The sequence below is a fragment of the Leguminivora glycinivorella genome, chromosome 16 (genome assembly GCF_023078275.1).
Source record: "Leguminivora glycinivorella isolate SPB_JAAS2020 chromosome 16, LegGlyc_1.1, whole genome shotgun sequence".
Lineage (NCBI taxonomy): Eukaryota > Metazoa > Arthropoda > Insecta > Lepidoptera > Tortricidae > Leguminivora > Leguminivora glycinivorella.
In genome coordinates this window covers 9,605,622-9,620,982 of record NC_062986.1, presented here as the reverse complement: position 1 = coordinate 9,620,982, position 15,361 = coordinate 9,605,622, and the positions used below count along the sequence as shown (strand labels likewise).

Sequence of the window (15,361 nt, the reverse complement as noted above, 5' to 3'; positions counted from 1 at the left end):
GACTTTCTGCCCCTGGCACCTATTCCATATAAGATATTAAATCTGATAACATATTGGTTTCATATTCCCAAGCCAATTGTTTTTTCGGATGTTTTTATTCCATAAAAAAGAGAAAAACCATAGGGGAACTATTTTGACAGTTAAAAACATCTGTTATCAAACCATTTAACGATCTCTTCAACTACTATCCAGGACTTCCGGTTGGGACGCCATCTTAGCGGTTTCGTGTCGTGAATAATTTATTTTTCTTTTACTCATTAATGTTGTTTAAAGTGTAATATTGATAGCTTATTATGCAGTAAACTAATGGTGTAGTGAGAAGCTGATGAAGAATTGTTCTCGAAACGCGTTTAGCCTCTTTTTTGTCGTAAACGGCCGGTAGTCCACGTGCTCTTGTAAAATCTAGCTATCAATTTACAAGTGCTAAGTCACCGTACAATGTCGTACTTACTGTACAAAAATTACTAATATTAGCTCATATCACCTTGACACTGGCGAAATAGTCCCAATGGACTGAAGCCATTTAATTTTAAAAACTGAACTGAACTACTATCCATATGTTCGTTTGATAATTAGGGCCTATTTACAAGGTGCGATAACTCATACAAGATCATTGACACACATCAAGACATTGCGGTATTCCATTGGTGTGCTGCAAGTACGTAAAACCTCAAAAGTCCGCTATGTACTCGTAACTAAAATCGCATGCGAATTCGCGCGCCGTGTAAATAAGCTAACAGTTATAAGCCGACGTTTCTTTTCACAACGCTGTTTTAGACCTCGCGGACTTTTCATCAAATTAATTATTTTAAAATTTTATTAAACATTGTTCCCATTATCAGACCAATACTTTATACAAACAGGTCTATGAGTATGACTAGAATCAGTGCGCCTCGACGATCTCGTTAGGGAACCATTGCGAAGACTCCAGGCCGTCCCACAGCGATAGCTCGGGTTGCAGAAACTCTTGGTTCAGCTCGTCTATGTCTATGGTCTTCTTGTGCTCTGGAAATGTAGATTTTAGATGAGCTGTGGAGCTTTTTTTTTTTTACTGTGGTGGAGCAGCATTCAGAAACAATTAATGGTATCCTAGTTAGTCTAAAAATAAATAAATCCACTGTAAACTTTTTTCTGCAAAAACAAGATTCGGTTAAGAGTGAAAACTATTGTGTGTAATGATCTTGATTGAAGAGAAACTAGACTGCGCTAAAACGGTAGGGGATGACAATATACACAAAACCTAAATTAAGTTGAACAATGTCTCCTTGCACTGTAAATTAATTTACATAAAATATAGATAACTTTCGCTGTAGCACTTGGAGTTAAATCTCATAAATCTGTAAAACTATTTTTAATAAATTAATTTAAAAAATGTTGGTATCGTTGATATTTACATGGTCCTGCCAATAAACTGTATTTATTAGATTGCCACGAACTTGTCAACAGTACAGCGATATTCAGCATTATCAAGAGTAATCGACAGCGGTGTGATATTAAAGCGTATCATTAAGTGACCTGAGACACCAACAGTACATACCACTCTTTTTAATTCTGAATATCAAAAGGCGGATCCTCACGGTGCGAGCAGCATCGCGGGGCAGAGGAAATGTCTTCGCGCGGCAAATGGCCAAAGTAGATGTGTAAGATGTGCCTCGCCGGAGCCAAGTCACATGCGTAAGTAGGTAAAAACGCGCGTACCATAATGTCTGCATTGGGAAATAATGTAAGCTTCTTCGTGATACATGAAGTTCACTTTTCTTTTAAAGAGTACACTGCGCATTTTAGCGCATCCGGTCGGCCGACCCTACATTACAATATATAAATATTAAGGATACAAAAAAAAAAAAATATTTATTATATTTTAAGAAATAACATGTATACCATAGATATAAGAAGTTCATGTGTAGCCAAAAATAGTTTTAAATTTGTACTATTTTTGTCTAAAAAAAAAAGAGGAAACGTGAGGTGTAGGTACACACACACATACGTACATAGACCACCCACGAAGGATAGGTATGTAGGTTGCATCAGCTAACCTTGGCCTACATTGTACATTTCCAATAACCTTGTAATGCACCTGCATCTGTAATCCGATATACCTGTAACTTGATATTATATGCATTTAATTATAATTCTATTTTCTATTAAACTATGTCAAGGCCAATCTTACACGTGACTGCACATGAACAAAGAACTAACATAGTATATAAGGGAAACCATTTACTTTAATAAAGGATTCGATACTGGACAGTCACGCCTTTCACTACTCTCCCGTAACGCCTCTAACGCTCCACACTTCACTGGCTCCACTTTACCACTTGCCTCTGCTCCGCTTTGCATTGCCTTGCAATGCCGCGTGAACCCGCCTAATCAGTTTAAATACTCACCAACAAGTTGCAAATCGTCATTCTGCGTCTTGGCCGCCGCTGCAGCCGCGGTGGCGGTCGCGTCCGCGACGGGCGCTGCCGGCGCCACCGCGGCGCTCTGATCCTGCCCATAGTATCCAGACCACGCTGAGTAATTTTGCCAATAGGCGGACGGATCATAATATTGGTTGTACTCCTATAATCATAACTGCTCGTCAATACACCGTCAATTGTTTACGATATTTAGCAACGCTGTATTGAAGCCTCAAACAGTTATGTAGGCATACGCAGCTATAGCTAATGATATGATATCTAGGCAAACGAAAACTTAAATAGTATGGATACAACCGTTATGTAATAGAGCTTTTCCGTCGCGAAATCTAGTTAAGGTACGAACTTGAAAATGGTGTTTTAGCTTGCCGTAGACGATAATATGCATGCTAATATTAGTGATGGATTTATGTTGAATTCTCTACCTAATCTAATGGAATACTAATCGTAGTTTAAATACCTAAAAGTGCTAGTAACTTTCTGCTCCTAAATTCTGTATTTTTGTTTGTATCATCATATCATCAATATTCATGTCCGTCCATGACCTAAATCCTAAAGGAATGAATGTAAATCTACTAATGACAATACAATAGAAACTTGTCGTAAGGTCTCACAGGGGATTCGTAGCCTCGATTGTGATCGTCCGAGCGATGCGCGTACGAGTGTGCCTGCACGGTGAGCGTGGTCACATCGATCTGTAGGGTTCATTGCAAAATGAGCTGTATCATACAGCTTCAGCTAGGATTCGATTTTCGATGAGAATCGTGTGGGAATTAGAATTTCCCTCTAATCTAACCTACAAGTAACTGCATCGTCATCGTCAGTAATTTTAAGTTATATATTTAAAAGGAAACATAGCCAAAAATAAGGGCTGTGTTTCTTGATAATCTAACACCGATTAATTCAATAAGTTACTAACGATTTTCTGAAGAGATCGTTTGTTACTTTTGTGAACTTTGAATAACCTACAAATTTATCACTAGCAATTAAAATAAATGATGAAAATAAGCATCTCAAACCTCAAATAACTGCTAAGATATGAGCACACTCTGCTAAGTAGCATTCGTAGCAAGTTTATACAATAGCTATTCCACTCTCGGCCCAATAAGATATCACAGCGATACCAATCTGTCAGTGTCTATGGTGACATATCTGGTTGTGACATATAAGCATTGTTTGAATGAGGAGGCACACTGAAAAGTTAGAACAGATGTCGCCACTGCTACCATTACAAGTACATACCGCATGTGTCCAAAAACAATCATTGAAGAGATATAGTTATGTGATTACATTATAGTGACACCAGTCGGTTATTGTGGTGCCATCTGGTGATAAAATGTCAGTTTGCCTCCTCATCGGGCCGTATGTCTATTGTGGCTTGAGCATTCCTCAGTATAGCGCTATGAAACAGCAATCACTCAAGCTCATTCACATTCTCGCGCTTGAGAAGTAAAATTGTACTGATCTATGCTAAGCAAGCTATAATTAACCTTTTGACCACCAAAATATAATCCAATTTAATTTGATGCCTCTGATATCAATTCAATAACTTTCTTTAGAATAGGCGGGTTGTAACAGAGGGAGCGATGTCGCGAGGCAATTTCCCCGCGCGGCCACGTTGCCTCGGCCGAGACACGTCTACATGGCCATTTGCAACGCGACGATACTCGACTCTTATTGTGAGAATAAGTGAAAATAAGATTGTCAATTGTGATAATTCCATTTCCTTGGGGTGTTTTGCTAATTGTGCGTGTACTTGAAATTTACAAGCAGGGTTTTGTTTTTTGGGATTCAATTGTTTTAACGTGTGGTGGTCAAATGGTTAAAAAAATTCTAAAAACATACCGCTCCGCTGTTGTAGGCGGCATTTGCAGCATTGGAAGAGGATTGATTCTGTCCGGTCGGAGGTCCCTTAGGTTTGGGCACTGCGGTACAGATTTTCAAAGGCTTTGTACCGAGACCAGTGTATCCGTTCATGGCGTATAAGGCGTTACGCTGCTCTTCCTCGCTTCCGAATCTTACGAATCCATAGCCTTTTGTGTAGCCTGAACTATCCAGTATCACTGAAAATTGATAATAACAAATTCAGAAATTGTTCCTTTGTGTATTTATTCAATTAAGTTTCTCATGATCTGAATGCATGTTTTTTAAATTAATTTCTCACGTAGCTGTAAGTCCTAAAAAAAATATTCTTTATAAAATCAGTTTCTTTCTTCTTCACAAGGCCATTTTCTCGCGATGCGGACGATGCGGTACTGATCAGTACAAAAGTAAATATAAAATATATAATAAAGTTATATCAAATATATACCTTTTGCAGTTTTGATAGATGAGTACTTCGAAGCAAAAACCCTGTAAAGTGAGTAGTCGTCAACATCGGAACTTAAGTCCCCGACCCACACGGAGAATTCCCTCTCAGATTGCATGTTAGCCCGGGCTTCGCGCGATGCTGTGTTCAGCCTGAAGCGGACCACTGGGAATGTTCCGGGGATGGGTTTACCGTTCAGCTTATGCATTGCGTCTATAGCTTCTTCGTCAGTCTGTAAACAATATGTAAAGGAATATAAATAAATTTATACAAATATAGACAGCGAGAATCAATTCAATTCTTTCTTTGAATTTAGACAGCGAGAATCAAGGTGGTTTTCCACCGGGAGAGCGTGAATGGGCAGAGCGGAGAGGGAATTGAAATTTGTATGGCGAATTTTAAATTCTCGCCCAGCGCATCCTTGGTGGAAATAGTAAAGATTGACTTGGATGTGCGGGACTTTAATTGAGATATTTGTTCGTGTAAAAATGAACTGTATTGCTTCCAACTTAAAGTATAAATTAATTCTGATGTTAGTTTCCCACCGGCAGAGCGAGACGAAAAGTGGCTCAGCGTGGAGAGGAGTGGATTGACGTGGATGTGCGGGACGTGAATTGAAATATTAGTTAGTGTAAAAATTAAACGTATTGCTTTCTATTTAGAGTATAAATTAACTCGAAGGTATTCTACCGGCATAGCGCGACGAGACATGGCGAGGCGCGGATTGAAGAGGATGTGCGAGACTTGAATTGAGATATTTATTAGTGTAAAAATGTACCGTATTGCTTTCGACATAGAGTATGAAACCTACAATCTGCGGCAGGCACGCGCGGGCTCGCGCAGGCCCGCGATGGCTATTAAGACGATACGGTAGGGGTCAATTCTCCATACAAACGCTCTCGACTATTTCCTCCCTGGTTTTTGAAGATAGAGCAATGATTTTTTCAACACAAATTGTTATTATTTTTATCTGTGTCGGACCGTTTTGATTTTTTTGATATTCTGCTTTATAAAGATTTTTCCAAAAACGGCCTTTTTCATTGTGGCGAAAAAAAAGGTGTGATACTTTGGTAACAATTAACCAAAAAAGCTAAACGGTCCGACATAGATTATTTCATTGTTATTCAGATTCTCAAATTTCGTTCCGATTGATTATGTTTTGAAGGAGGAAAGAGTCGAGAGCGGAACCTCGATTTTAAAGATTTTTTTGAAATATCTTTTGACTGAGTTTTTCTTAAGGGACAATTTTTTTTCGATAAATCTAGTTAATAACACTTGTATATTTAACTAAAATTCCCAAGCTGAAAGGGGGGCTCCTTTCCATTTTAGCATTTTCGCTACCGTATCCTCTTAATGGCAATTTTTAGTGGAAAAGGGTCCGGGCGATTTCAATTCTCTCCCCGCTCTGCCCATTCACGCCCTGCCGGTGGAAAACCACCTTCATACTGTCTCATTCAAAAGAAAAGGTTTAACACAATTTTACTGGTTCATTTTTCTTACTAAATGAGATGTGTGTGTCACAATTACCAGACTATATGATTCTATTTTTTTTAATAGAATCTAGAATTTTTTTTAATATCATTAACAGTGATCGGGGATTTGGATGCCACACAGCGGGATATCAAGTAGAAACAGTGATATGGATATGCCGTCCGGCCCGTGATAATTTTTCTTATGTCATAGTAGACAAATGATCAGATCTCATAAACAGTGAGGTTACAAGTAACTGGTCGAGAAATAAACGCAATTCCCGTGTAGGTAATAATATTTATAAAACAAACGATATTGAATAAGCAACAAGGACAAATATAGTGTTGGGTATGATATAGCTAGGTAAATAAATAAATAAATATTATAGGACATTCTTACACAGATTGACTGAGGCCCACGGTAAGCTCAAGAAGGCTTGTGTTGTGGGTACTCAGACAACGATATATATATAATATATAAATACTTATATACATAGAAAACATCCATGACTCAGGAACAAATATCTGTGCTCATCACACAAATAAATGCCCGTACCGGGATTTGAACCCGGGACCGCGGCGCAGCAGGCAGGGTCACTAGTCACTACCGATTGCGCCAGACCGGTCGTCAAACAGAAATAGAATAGGAATGATTATATACATATAAAATCAAATTTGGCACGTAGGTTCCTTATGTAGTGTAGAGGAGCACTAAGAAAGGATTTTCCAAAATTCACCTCCTAAGGGGGTCAAATGGGGGTTCAAAGTTTGTATGGGGAAACAAGATTAGTTTGACTATTTTATTCGAAACTTCACAGGAAGATTCCTTAAGACATATGACTGAATACGTGTTTCAGGTTTTTTGAAAATTTAACCCCTAAAAGGGTGAAAAGGGGTGATAAAGTCAAAAAATCAATATGGGTATCGTTTTTATGGTTTATCGGGTCGCTGATCACATAAATACAACGTTTTTAAAATCTAACGAGGCGGAAGTGAAATACCTTCTCCCCTGTTGTGGTGCAATGGGGTTTAAATATCAAAAATATATATAAAAGAAGATATTGACTGACTGACTGACATATCAACGCACAGCCGAAACCGCTGGCCCTAGAGATTTCAAATTTGGCACGTAGGTTCCTTATGTAGTGTAGAGGAGCACTAAGAAAGGATTTTCCAAAATTCACCTCCTAAGGGGGTCAAATGGGGGTTCAAAGTTTGTATGGGGAAACAAGATTAGTTTGACTATTTTATTCGAAACTTCACAGGAAGATTCCTTAAGACATATGACTGAATACGTGTTTCAGGTTTTTTGAAAATTTAACCCCTAAAAGGGTGAAAAGGGGGTGATAAAGTCAAAAAATCAATATGGGTATCGTTTTTATGGTTTATCGGGTCGCTGATCACGATAAATACAACGTTTTTAAAATCTAACGAGGCGGAAGTGAAATACCTTCTCCCCTGTTGTGGTGCAATGGGGTTTAAATATCAAAAATATATATAAAAGAAGATATTGACTGACTGACTGACATATCAACGCACAGCCGAAACCGCTGGTTCTAGAGATGTCAAATTTGGCACGTAGGTTCCTTATATAGTGTAAAGGAGCACTAAGAAAGGATTTTTTTAAATTCGCCTCCTAAGGGGCTCAAATGGGGGTTCAAAGTTTGTATGGGGAAACAAGATTAGTTTGACTATTTTATACGAAACTTCACAGGAGGATTCCTAAAGACATATGACTAAATACATGTTTCAGGTTTTTTGAAAATTTGACCCCTAAAGGGGTGCAAAGGGGGTAAAGCCAAAAACACAATATGGGTATCGTTTTTATGGTTTATCGGGTCGCTGAGCACGATAAATACAACGATTTTAAAATCTAATGAGGTGGAAAAGAAATTTTACCCCCTGTTGTAGTGCAATAGGGTTAAAATATCCAACATAGCCATAAGAGGAGCACTAAGAAAGGATTTTTCAAAGTTCACCTCCTAGCATGATAATTTGACAGGGACAGGGACAGGGACAGGGACAGGGACAGGGACAGGGACAGGGACAGGGACAGGGACAGGGACAGGGACAGGGACAACTTCACAGGAGGATTCCTAAAGACATATGACTAAATACATGTTTCAGGTTTTTTGAAAATTTGACCCCTAAAGGAGGTAAAGTCAAAAACACAATATGGGTGTCGTTTTTATGGTTTATCGGGTCGCTGATCACGATAAATACAACGATTTTAAAATCTAATGAGGTGGAAAAGATATTTTCTCCCCTGTTGTTGTGCAATGGGGTTAAAATATCCAAAATAGCCATAAGTGTAGGTTTAGTTTTTATCTATACTTCTGGTTCAAGATTTCAAATTGACACGGAAGTTCCTTATAGGAAGGATTTTTCAAAGTTCACCTCCTAGCATGATAATTTGACAGGGGCAAGGACAGGGACAGGGACAGGGACGGGGACGGGGACGGGGACGGGAACGGGATAGGGTTAGGGATAGGGATAGGGATAGCGATAGCGATAGCGATAGCGATAGCGATAGCGATAGGGATAGGGATAGGGATAGGGATAAAAATAGGGGACGGGGACGGGGATAGGGATAGGGGAGGGACGGGGACAGGGACGGGACGGGGATGGGGATGGGGACAAGGATAGAGATAGGGACGGGGATAAGAATAGGGATTGGGGTCGGAAATTATTCCGGTCGGCAATCGCTATCTAGGCAGTGTAAAATGCAGGTGGCTCAGCGGGAAGGGATTAGTAAGTAGGCATCGGCGAGTATCCTGCATCCGTGATAACTATTATATTCAATGTGCTGTAAGAAGATCGTTGTTTGCTTGCCTTTTATATGTTTACATTTGCAATAAGCATAAGCAAAATGGAAAAAATTGTAAGCGATAATGCAAGGAAGTACTTTTTACCCTACCGACCATAGCGTCGAGATACTGGCTATGTGGGTTGTATGAAGTTTCCCTAGTATAAATATTTATATAGGTAAAATACATACATATTCGTACCTACTACCTACGCTGTGGTCGCTGTGTAACAATTCTACAATCATTGCAAGAATTTCTTTTAAAACAATAGTAATATGTGTAAGGTACAGTCAGCCAAAAAGCAGTGTAAGGTTCTTGGCTGACCGTACAGCAAATAGATCAGTTACAATGGCCCCCCAGTCGAGAATTGCCCCGCTTTACCTTAATCGAAATAATCGCGGACAGATGTACCTACAAAGAAACCTACGGATCCAAATGAAAATCTTATTTTTTTTAAACGTTTCAATAAGAATACTTTTATTACGCGGGCGAAGCCGCGGGTAAAAGCTAGTATACATATAAAAATAATGAAATAGTACAGAAATTAGGTATTATTTACATGTAATAAAAAAAGGGTAAACCTTCTTTGTCACTAAGAAAATAATAGTATGTGTTCATTTTGCACTAAATTATTTAGGTATCGATAATAGAGTGAATTTTTATACGCATATTTTATTGTAAGTGAGGATTATATTAAATTAGTAAATTAATTGAGAAAAATAAATTCAGCAGTAATAATGAAGATGATTTGATGTTGCATTTAAAATATTGACCCCTAATAGCAATAAATTGATAATATACAGGTACATAATATTATGATAAAAAAACTATCCTTTTTCTGACCACATAAAGCCTGGAATCCCGCGGCATATCCATACTAGCATAATGTTTGAGGTCATTCACCCCTTGTGGCATCCAAATCCCCGATCACTGATCATTAATGAAAAAATTAAACAAAGAATAGCATAGACTAGAGATGGGCCGAATATGGACTTTGCCGAATACGAATATTCGGCCGAACATTCGGTTCAGCTCTTACCGAACCGAACATTCGGCCGAATATTCGGTTACGCCATATTTAGAAAGCGGATGTTAAGAAAAAACTATTAAATGATTGATATTGGTTACATATGTTACTAGAACTACATATGTTATTACGGTTTAGTGAATTTAACTAAAACTTAGTTAAAACAACTCTAAACTCTTCTCAACTCTTAAACTACGGTTTTTCCAACTTTGTATTTGTATTTTGACACATAGGCATTTATCTCTTTCTAGTAGTTCCTTAGAAAGCTACTTAAATAGGAGCTTATTAAATAAATAAAAAATAAAAAAGCCATTTATTCATCTTTTTTTTTTACATGTCTTGTGTTCTTGTCTGTTCTTCTTCTGATGAACCCCTCATTGGGTGAAGGCCTCCTCCATCTCTTTCCAGGTGTCCCTATCTAGGGCTAGCGTCATCCACTGTTTCCCTGCTGCCTGGGTTACATCGTCAGCCCATCGTCTGTTTGGGCGACCTTCGCGCCACTCTCCTGGTGGACCTTTCCATTTTGTTACCTCAATTAAGCTCAAGGAGCTTATTATCCAAAGGAATATGTAAGATCTTCATTATTTTTTTATTTTTTCGGTAAATATTCGGCAAAGCAACCGAATTATTCGGCCCAATACGAACATTGAAAAACTTGCCGAATATGCCGAATACCGAATATTTACCGAATATTGCCGCCCATCTCTAGCATAGACATACCTGAAAGTGCACAAATGCGTAACCAGCAGGTTCTCCTGTAAACTTGTTCCTCATCACTTTCACCGTTAGGGGCCGTTGGCCCATGCGGTGAAAAGCTGCTACAATGAAGCTCTCTGTCATATTTGGCTCCAGCTAAAAACAAAACATAAATCGTATATTGCTAACATGCTACTTTATAGCACTTGTGCGCCTGTGTTGAAATATCGAAGGGCCATATGTACTGAAAATGTTGTACAATACAAGTGTGAATAGAAAATTAGTAACTTTTGTTGATTAAAAACACTCCCTTTGGATGTGTTCTAATTTACTGCCACTTGTTTAGAACTTCCTCTTTTCCGCACTTGTATTGTAATGGACTATTATAAAATTATTTTTATGAGTTATAAAATACAGGGTATCAGAAAAGAAAATAGCAAAAGTGGCATTTAACAATGTCACACTTTGCTTATTATTTATAAAAAAAAAAGTTGTATGTAAATATGTATAGAAATAAATTGCTGAGCCTTTACAAAGCAATATAGAGCACAGATATTTGTTCCTGAGTCATGGATGTTTTCTAAGTATATAAGTATTTGTATATTATATATATCGTTGTATAGTACCCACAACACAAGCCTTCTTGAGCTTACCATGGGACAGTCAATCTGTGTAAGAATGTCCTATAATATTTATTATTCTTTATTTATTATTTAATAAAGGTATTTGTGAGTGTGTTTAGTAAAATGACCCACTTTGTCGGTTACCATTAAGGCGAGATTTACTTGTATCTTTATATGAATAATAATAAAGCCGATTTGTCAGTTTACTCATATTATTTCATATAAAGATATGAATAAACTGACAAATCGGCTTTATAGCAATCGACAAAGTGGGACGTTTTGCGTGTACACTCACATTTTGAGTTTGAAAATACATAGTTTCATTTCACATAGGTTATATTAAATAATACATATTGATGAAACGTAACATGAAATATAAGTAATTTTTTATTAAGTTTAATCATAATAAAACCTAAAAGGTAAAGGTACTTAGCTTACACTGCCCATCCATAATTGACACTGCATAGACATGGTGGTATTTTACTAAAAACCAATAATTACTGCCCAAGATTACGAACAAAAAATTAAAATATTGTAAGATATCGCTTTAAAATACGTAAGTAAATAAATTATATCATAAAACGCAAACACACAGTTTTTCAGTTTTTCGTACACATGCCATTGCCATCCATAAACATTGAATGATGAAATGAATGAATGATATAAATGGTTTTACTTTGACACGTAGTGATGTATTAGAAGTTCATCAATCGATTAAATGTATAGTACTTTATGCAATCGTTTTAATAAAGATGTTTTTTTGTAACAATGATTGTATTTATTGATATAAAGAAAAATGCTTGATGGGGGAAAAAAGATAATGAAAAAGTATATCATTATTTTTTATAAAAACAAAAAATTAAGGATTAATCGATATAGTCCGAAAAACTAAACATTGCGACATACGTGCGGCGATGATTCATGACACGAAACATTCTCTTTATTTTATTGTGTCATTGACTTTAGTTCTATACAGACTACAGTCTTGCGTTTCTGTATTTTAACAAAATCAGAAATCCGAAATCTAATTCTATTAAGTGTTACAATTTTTCGCAGATATAAGAAATAAGCTCAAGCTTTACAGAGTCAATAAAACAGGACTATGAATTTTATTGGAAGTGAAGTGAATTATTAACTTTTTATTAAAAAGGAAATTTCCTAACTGGTAAAGTCAGTGATGTGTTAATCTAATCAGGACAGGTGATTAAGCAAGAATGTCACGCCTTGATAACATCGATGCACTTGAAAAACAATTAGCTGATTTGCAAATGACGAATAAGGAATTTAGTAATAAAGGCAAGAAAATCCCACCAGTTGTGCCGCCAAAAAAGAAAGCTCAACCTCAAGTCCCTCGTAGTGCCGTTGTTAGCACTCTATGTGGGCCATCATATTCGACTAAAATATCACCAGTACTAAACAACAATGCTGCTACTCAAAATCAAAGTCTCAGCAATGTGCATTTGACAGCAGCCGATTATGCTAATGTAAGCCATTCGAATGTGCCCGGTGTCTCCTTCAGTCATAATACACCGAAAGCTTATAACTCGACATACAGTAACCTGCCACCATACCGGAATAATAATGACAGCCTGCCACCGCCGCCACCTCCACCACCACTTAACATTCCGGCATCCAAGTCGTATGACAACAATCAAGGCCATGAAGAATATTTGCCTCCTCCCTCTCCGGTAAGCTCCAACTATAGTGAATTAGTTCGGGCTACAACAAATTTAAATTATAACCAGGATAGGCAAAATTACCCGCCTATTTACCAAAATGAATTTAGTGACTATGGTGCGTCACAAGGATCTACTTATGAGTACGCCATATATGAACCTATTAATCCACGTCCACAGAGCAGTCTCTCTGGACAGAACACGTTCCATAACTACCGGAATAATACACCAACTCCTGGAAAGTCTCCACTACCCAAGGAAGAGGAAGTAGACGCTCTGACGAATATGTTAGTACAGTCTATATCCGACAGTCAGGATTTAGATGTTTTTGGTATCTGTGTAAAATGCGACGGTAAAGTAATCGGTGAGAGTTCAGGGTGCACAGCAATGGGTAATATGTATCACGTTCAGTGTTTTAGTTGCTATCGTTGCAATACGAATCTACAAGGAAAACCTTTCTATGCCGTCGAAGGTCATCCTTTCTGCGAAACGGATTATTATGAAACTCTGGAAAAATGTTCCGTGTGTACCAAACCAATCCTAGACAGGATTTTAAGAGCAACAGGCAAGCCCTATCATCCCACTTGCTTTACATGTGTAGTATGTGGGAAGAGTCTTGATGGCATTCCATTTACTGTTGATGCGATGAATCAAATTCATTGCATTGAAGATTTTCATAAAAAATTTGCACCTCGGTGCTGTGTTTGCGAACTACCAATAATGCCCGAAGAAGGACAAGAGGAAACTGTTCGTGTTGTTGCACTTGATCGCAGTTTTCATGTTCGATGCTACCGATGTGAAGATTGTGGGCTTTTATTGTCTTCAGAAGCTGAAGGACGTGGGTGCTATCCACTTGATGATCATATCCTTTGTAAAAACTGCAATGCTCACCGTATACGCATGCTTACGGTTCCAGTTATGACGACCGACCTATAAAGCTGGACTAGCTGGAGGGAACTATGAATGATTTGTTGTCATACTCTTATGAAAAAAAATTTAGATAAGATGCTTAATTTATTATCAGAGATTGGACGCATTTGCGACATTCTTAGTGACTTACGTCATTTTAATGACTTTTAGTATGAGATGACGCACAAAAATCCGATCTCTGTTTATTATAGAGGTACGCGTTATTTATCAAATATGTTTGTTTTATGTATATTGCATAAATCCGTTATTTTTGACAGCTAAGTTTCGTTTAAAAGGTATTTTTATTATATTAAAGTACATATTTATTTTGTCTAAGTTTGTTATTTCAGGGCTAATATTTTGTTTATATAATAAATTTAAGCTTACGGCTCACTGTTTGTACATCCATGTCAACATAAAACAGACATCTAGCTAAGTCCTCAGAGTAGTTTTTCTACTTCTCAATTTCTAAGCTTAATTTAGTAGCATAGTTCGCAGACGTTTCTGCTTGTTAACAATTTAACTGACAATATTAGGTTTTAATACCAATGTAAATTTTAACATAGTGTCCTAGAAATATATAAATAACATACCTATATTATATATTTCCCTGACAGTTCAGTAATCTACATACTTAACCACACATGATTGGTCAGATAGATATCAAATGAGATACTCCATAATAGATTACATTCTTAAGGTCATGTCATGTAAGAGTATTTCTAATGATTATTTCATCATTTTCGTCTAATAGGTTTAAGGACATGTGATATTGGCTGCTAGTGTCATAGATTAAAATAATTATTTATTATTATTAGCATTTAATGCGTTATGAAATAATGCCATTCAAATCCATTAAACATGTAATAAATTTTATATTTCCATTTAAGTATTTTTTTATTGACCCTAAATACGATTAATTTTATGTATGTTAGCAGAATATGTATAATGCACATTAAAAATAAAAATAAAATTATATTGGACTTATATTGACCGGGATATAGACCGTGATTACCTTTTTGATTTTTGTCGAGCTCCCGATATTTCGACTATGCAACTTTAACATCCACCCGCCTTCGTCAGTTTTCCGTGATCATGATGCATGCAACTGCGTCGAAATATCGGGAGCTCGACAAAAATCAAAAAGGTAATCACGGTCTATATCCCGGTCAATATAAGTCTAATGAAAATAACCGTGAATCATTCAAAACTCTTAAAATTATATTGATTTAAACTAACACGATCTTCACTCATATTATTAAATTAAAACGGGACTTAATCGGTTAAAACTTACGTTTTATATTTAACCCGACGTTTCGGACATGACATTACGTCCGTGGTCACGGGTAGACTGGCTGGGAGTTGTATCAACATCTTTGTACGAGTTTTTCGAACTACCCGCACTTGATTGTCATCAGTCACTTTTACG

General features: G+C 37.2%; 2 protein-coding genes across 4 annotated transcripts; one reads left to right on the top strand and one right to left on the bottom strand.

Annotated features, from left to right (window-relative positions):
- Window positions 1–423: 423 nt before the first annotated feature.
- LOC125234560 (tRNA selenocysteine 1-associated protein 1) lies at window positions 424–15,245 on the bottom strand. Of its 3 annotated transcripts, none has more exons than XM_048140847.1 (6): window positions 15,227–15,245; window positions 10,749–10,880; window positions 4,729–4,957; window positions 4,263–4,480; window positions 2,388–2,562; window positions 424–1,005 (listed from the first exon to the last, which is right to left on the bottom strand). In XM_048140847.1, the coding sequence occupies exons 2-6, from the start codon at window positions 10,866–10,868 to the stop codon at window positions 884–886; spliced, it is 864 nt and encodes a 287-aa protein (XP_047996804.1). In that variant the 5' UTR covers window positions 10,869–10,880; window positions 15,227–15,245; the 3' UTR covers window positions 424–883. The 3 variants fall into 3 exon arrangements, with proteins under 3 accessions (XP_047996804.1, XP_047996805.1, XP_047996803.1); XM_048140848.1 differs by lacking the exon at window positions 15,227–15,245 and adding an exon at window positions 11,786–11,989 and having other exon boundaries at window positions 2,388–2,490; XM_048140846.1 differs by lacking the exon at window positions 15,227–15,245 and adding an exon at window positions 11,786–11,987.
- LOC125234558 (lipoma-preferred partner homolog) lies at window positions 12,284–14,815 on the top strand. The gene has a single exon (XM_048140845.1). The coding sequence runs from the start codon at window positions 12,562–12,564 to the stop codon at window positions 13,957–13,959; it is 1,398 nt and encodes a 465-aa protein (XP_047996802.1). The 5' UTR covers window positions 12,284–12,561; the 3' UTR covers window positions 13,960–14,815.
- Window positions 15,246–15,361: the final 116 nt, after the last annotated feature.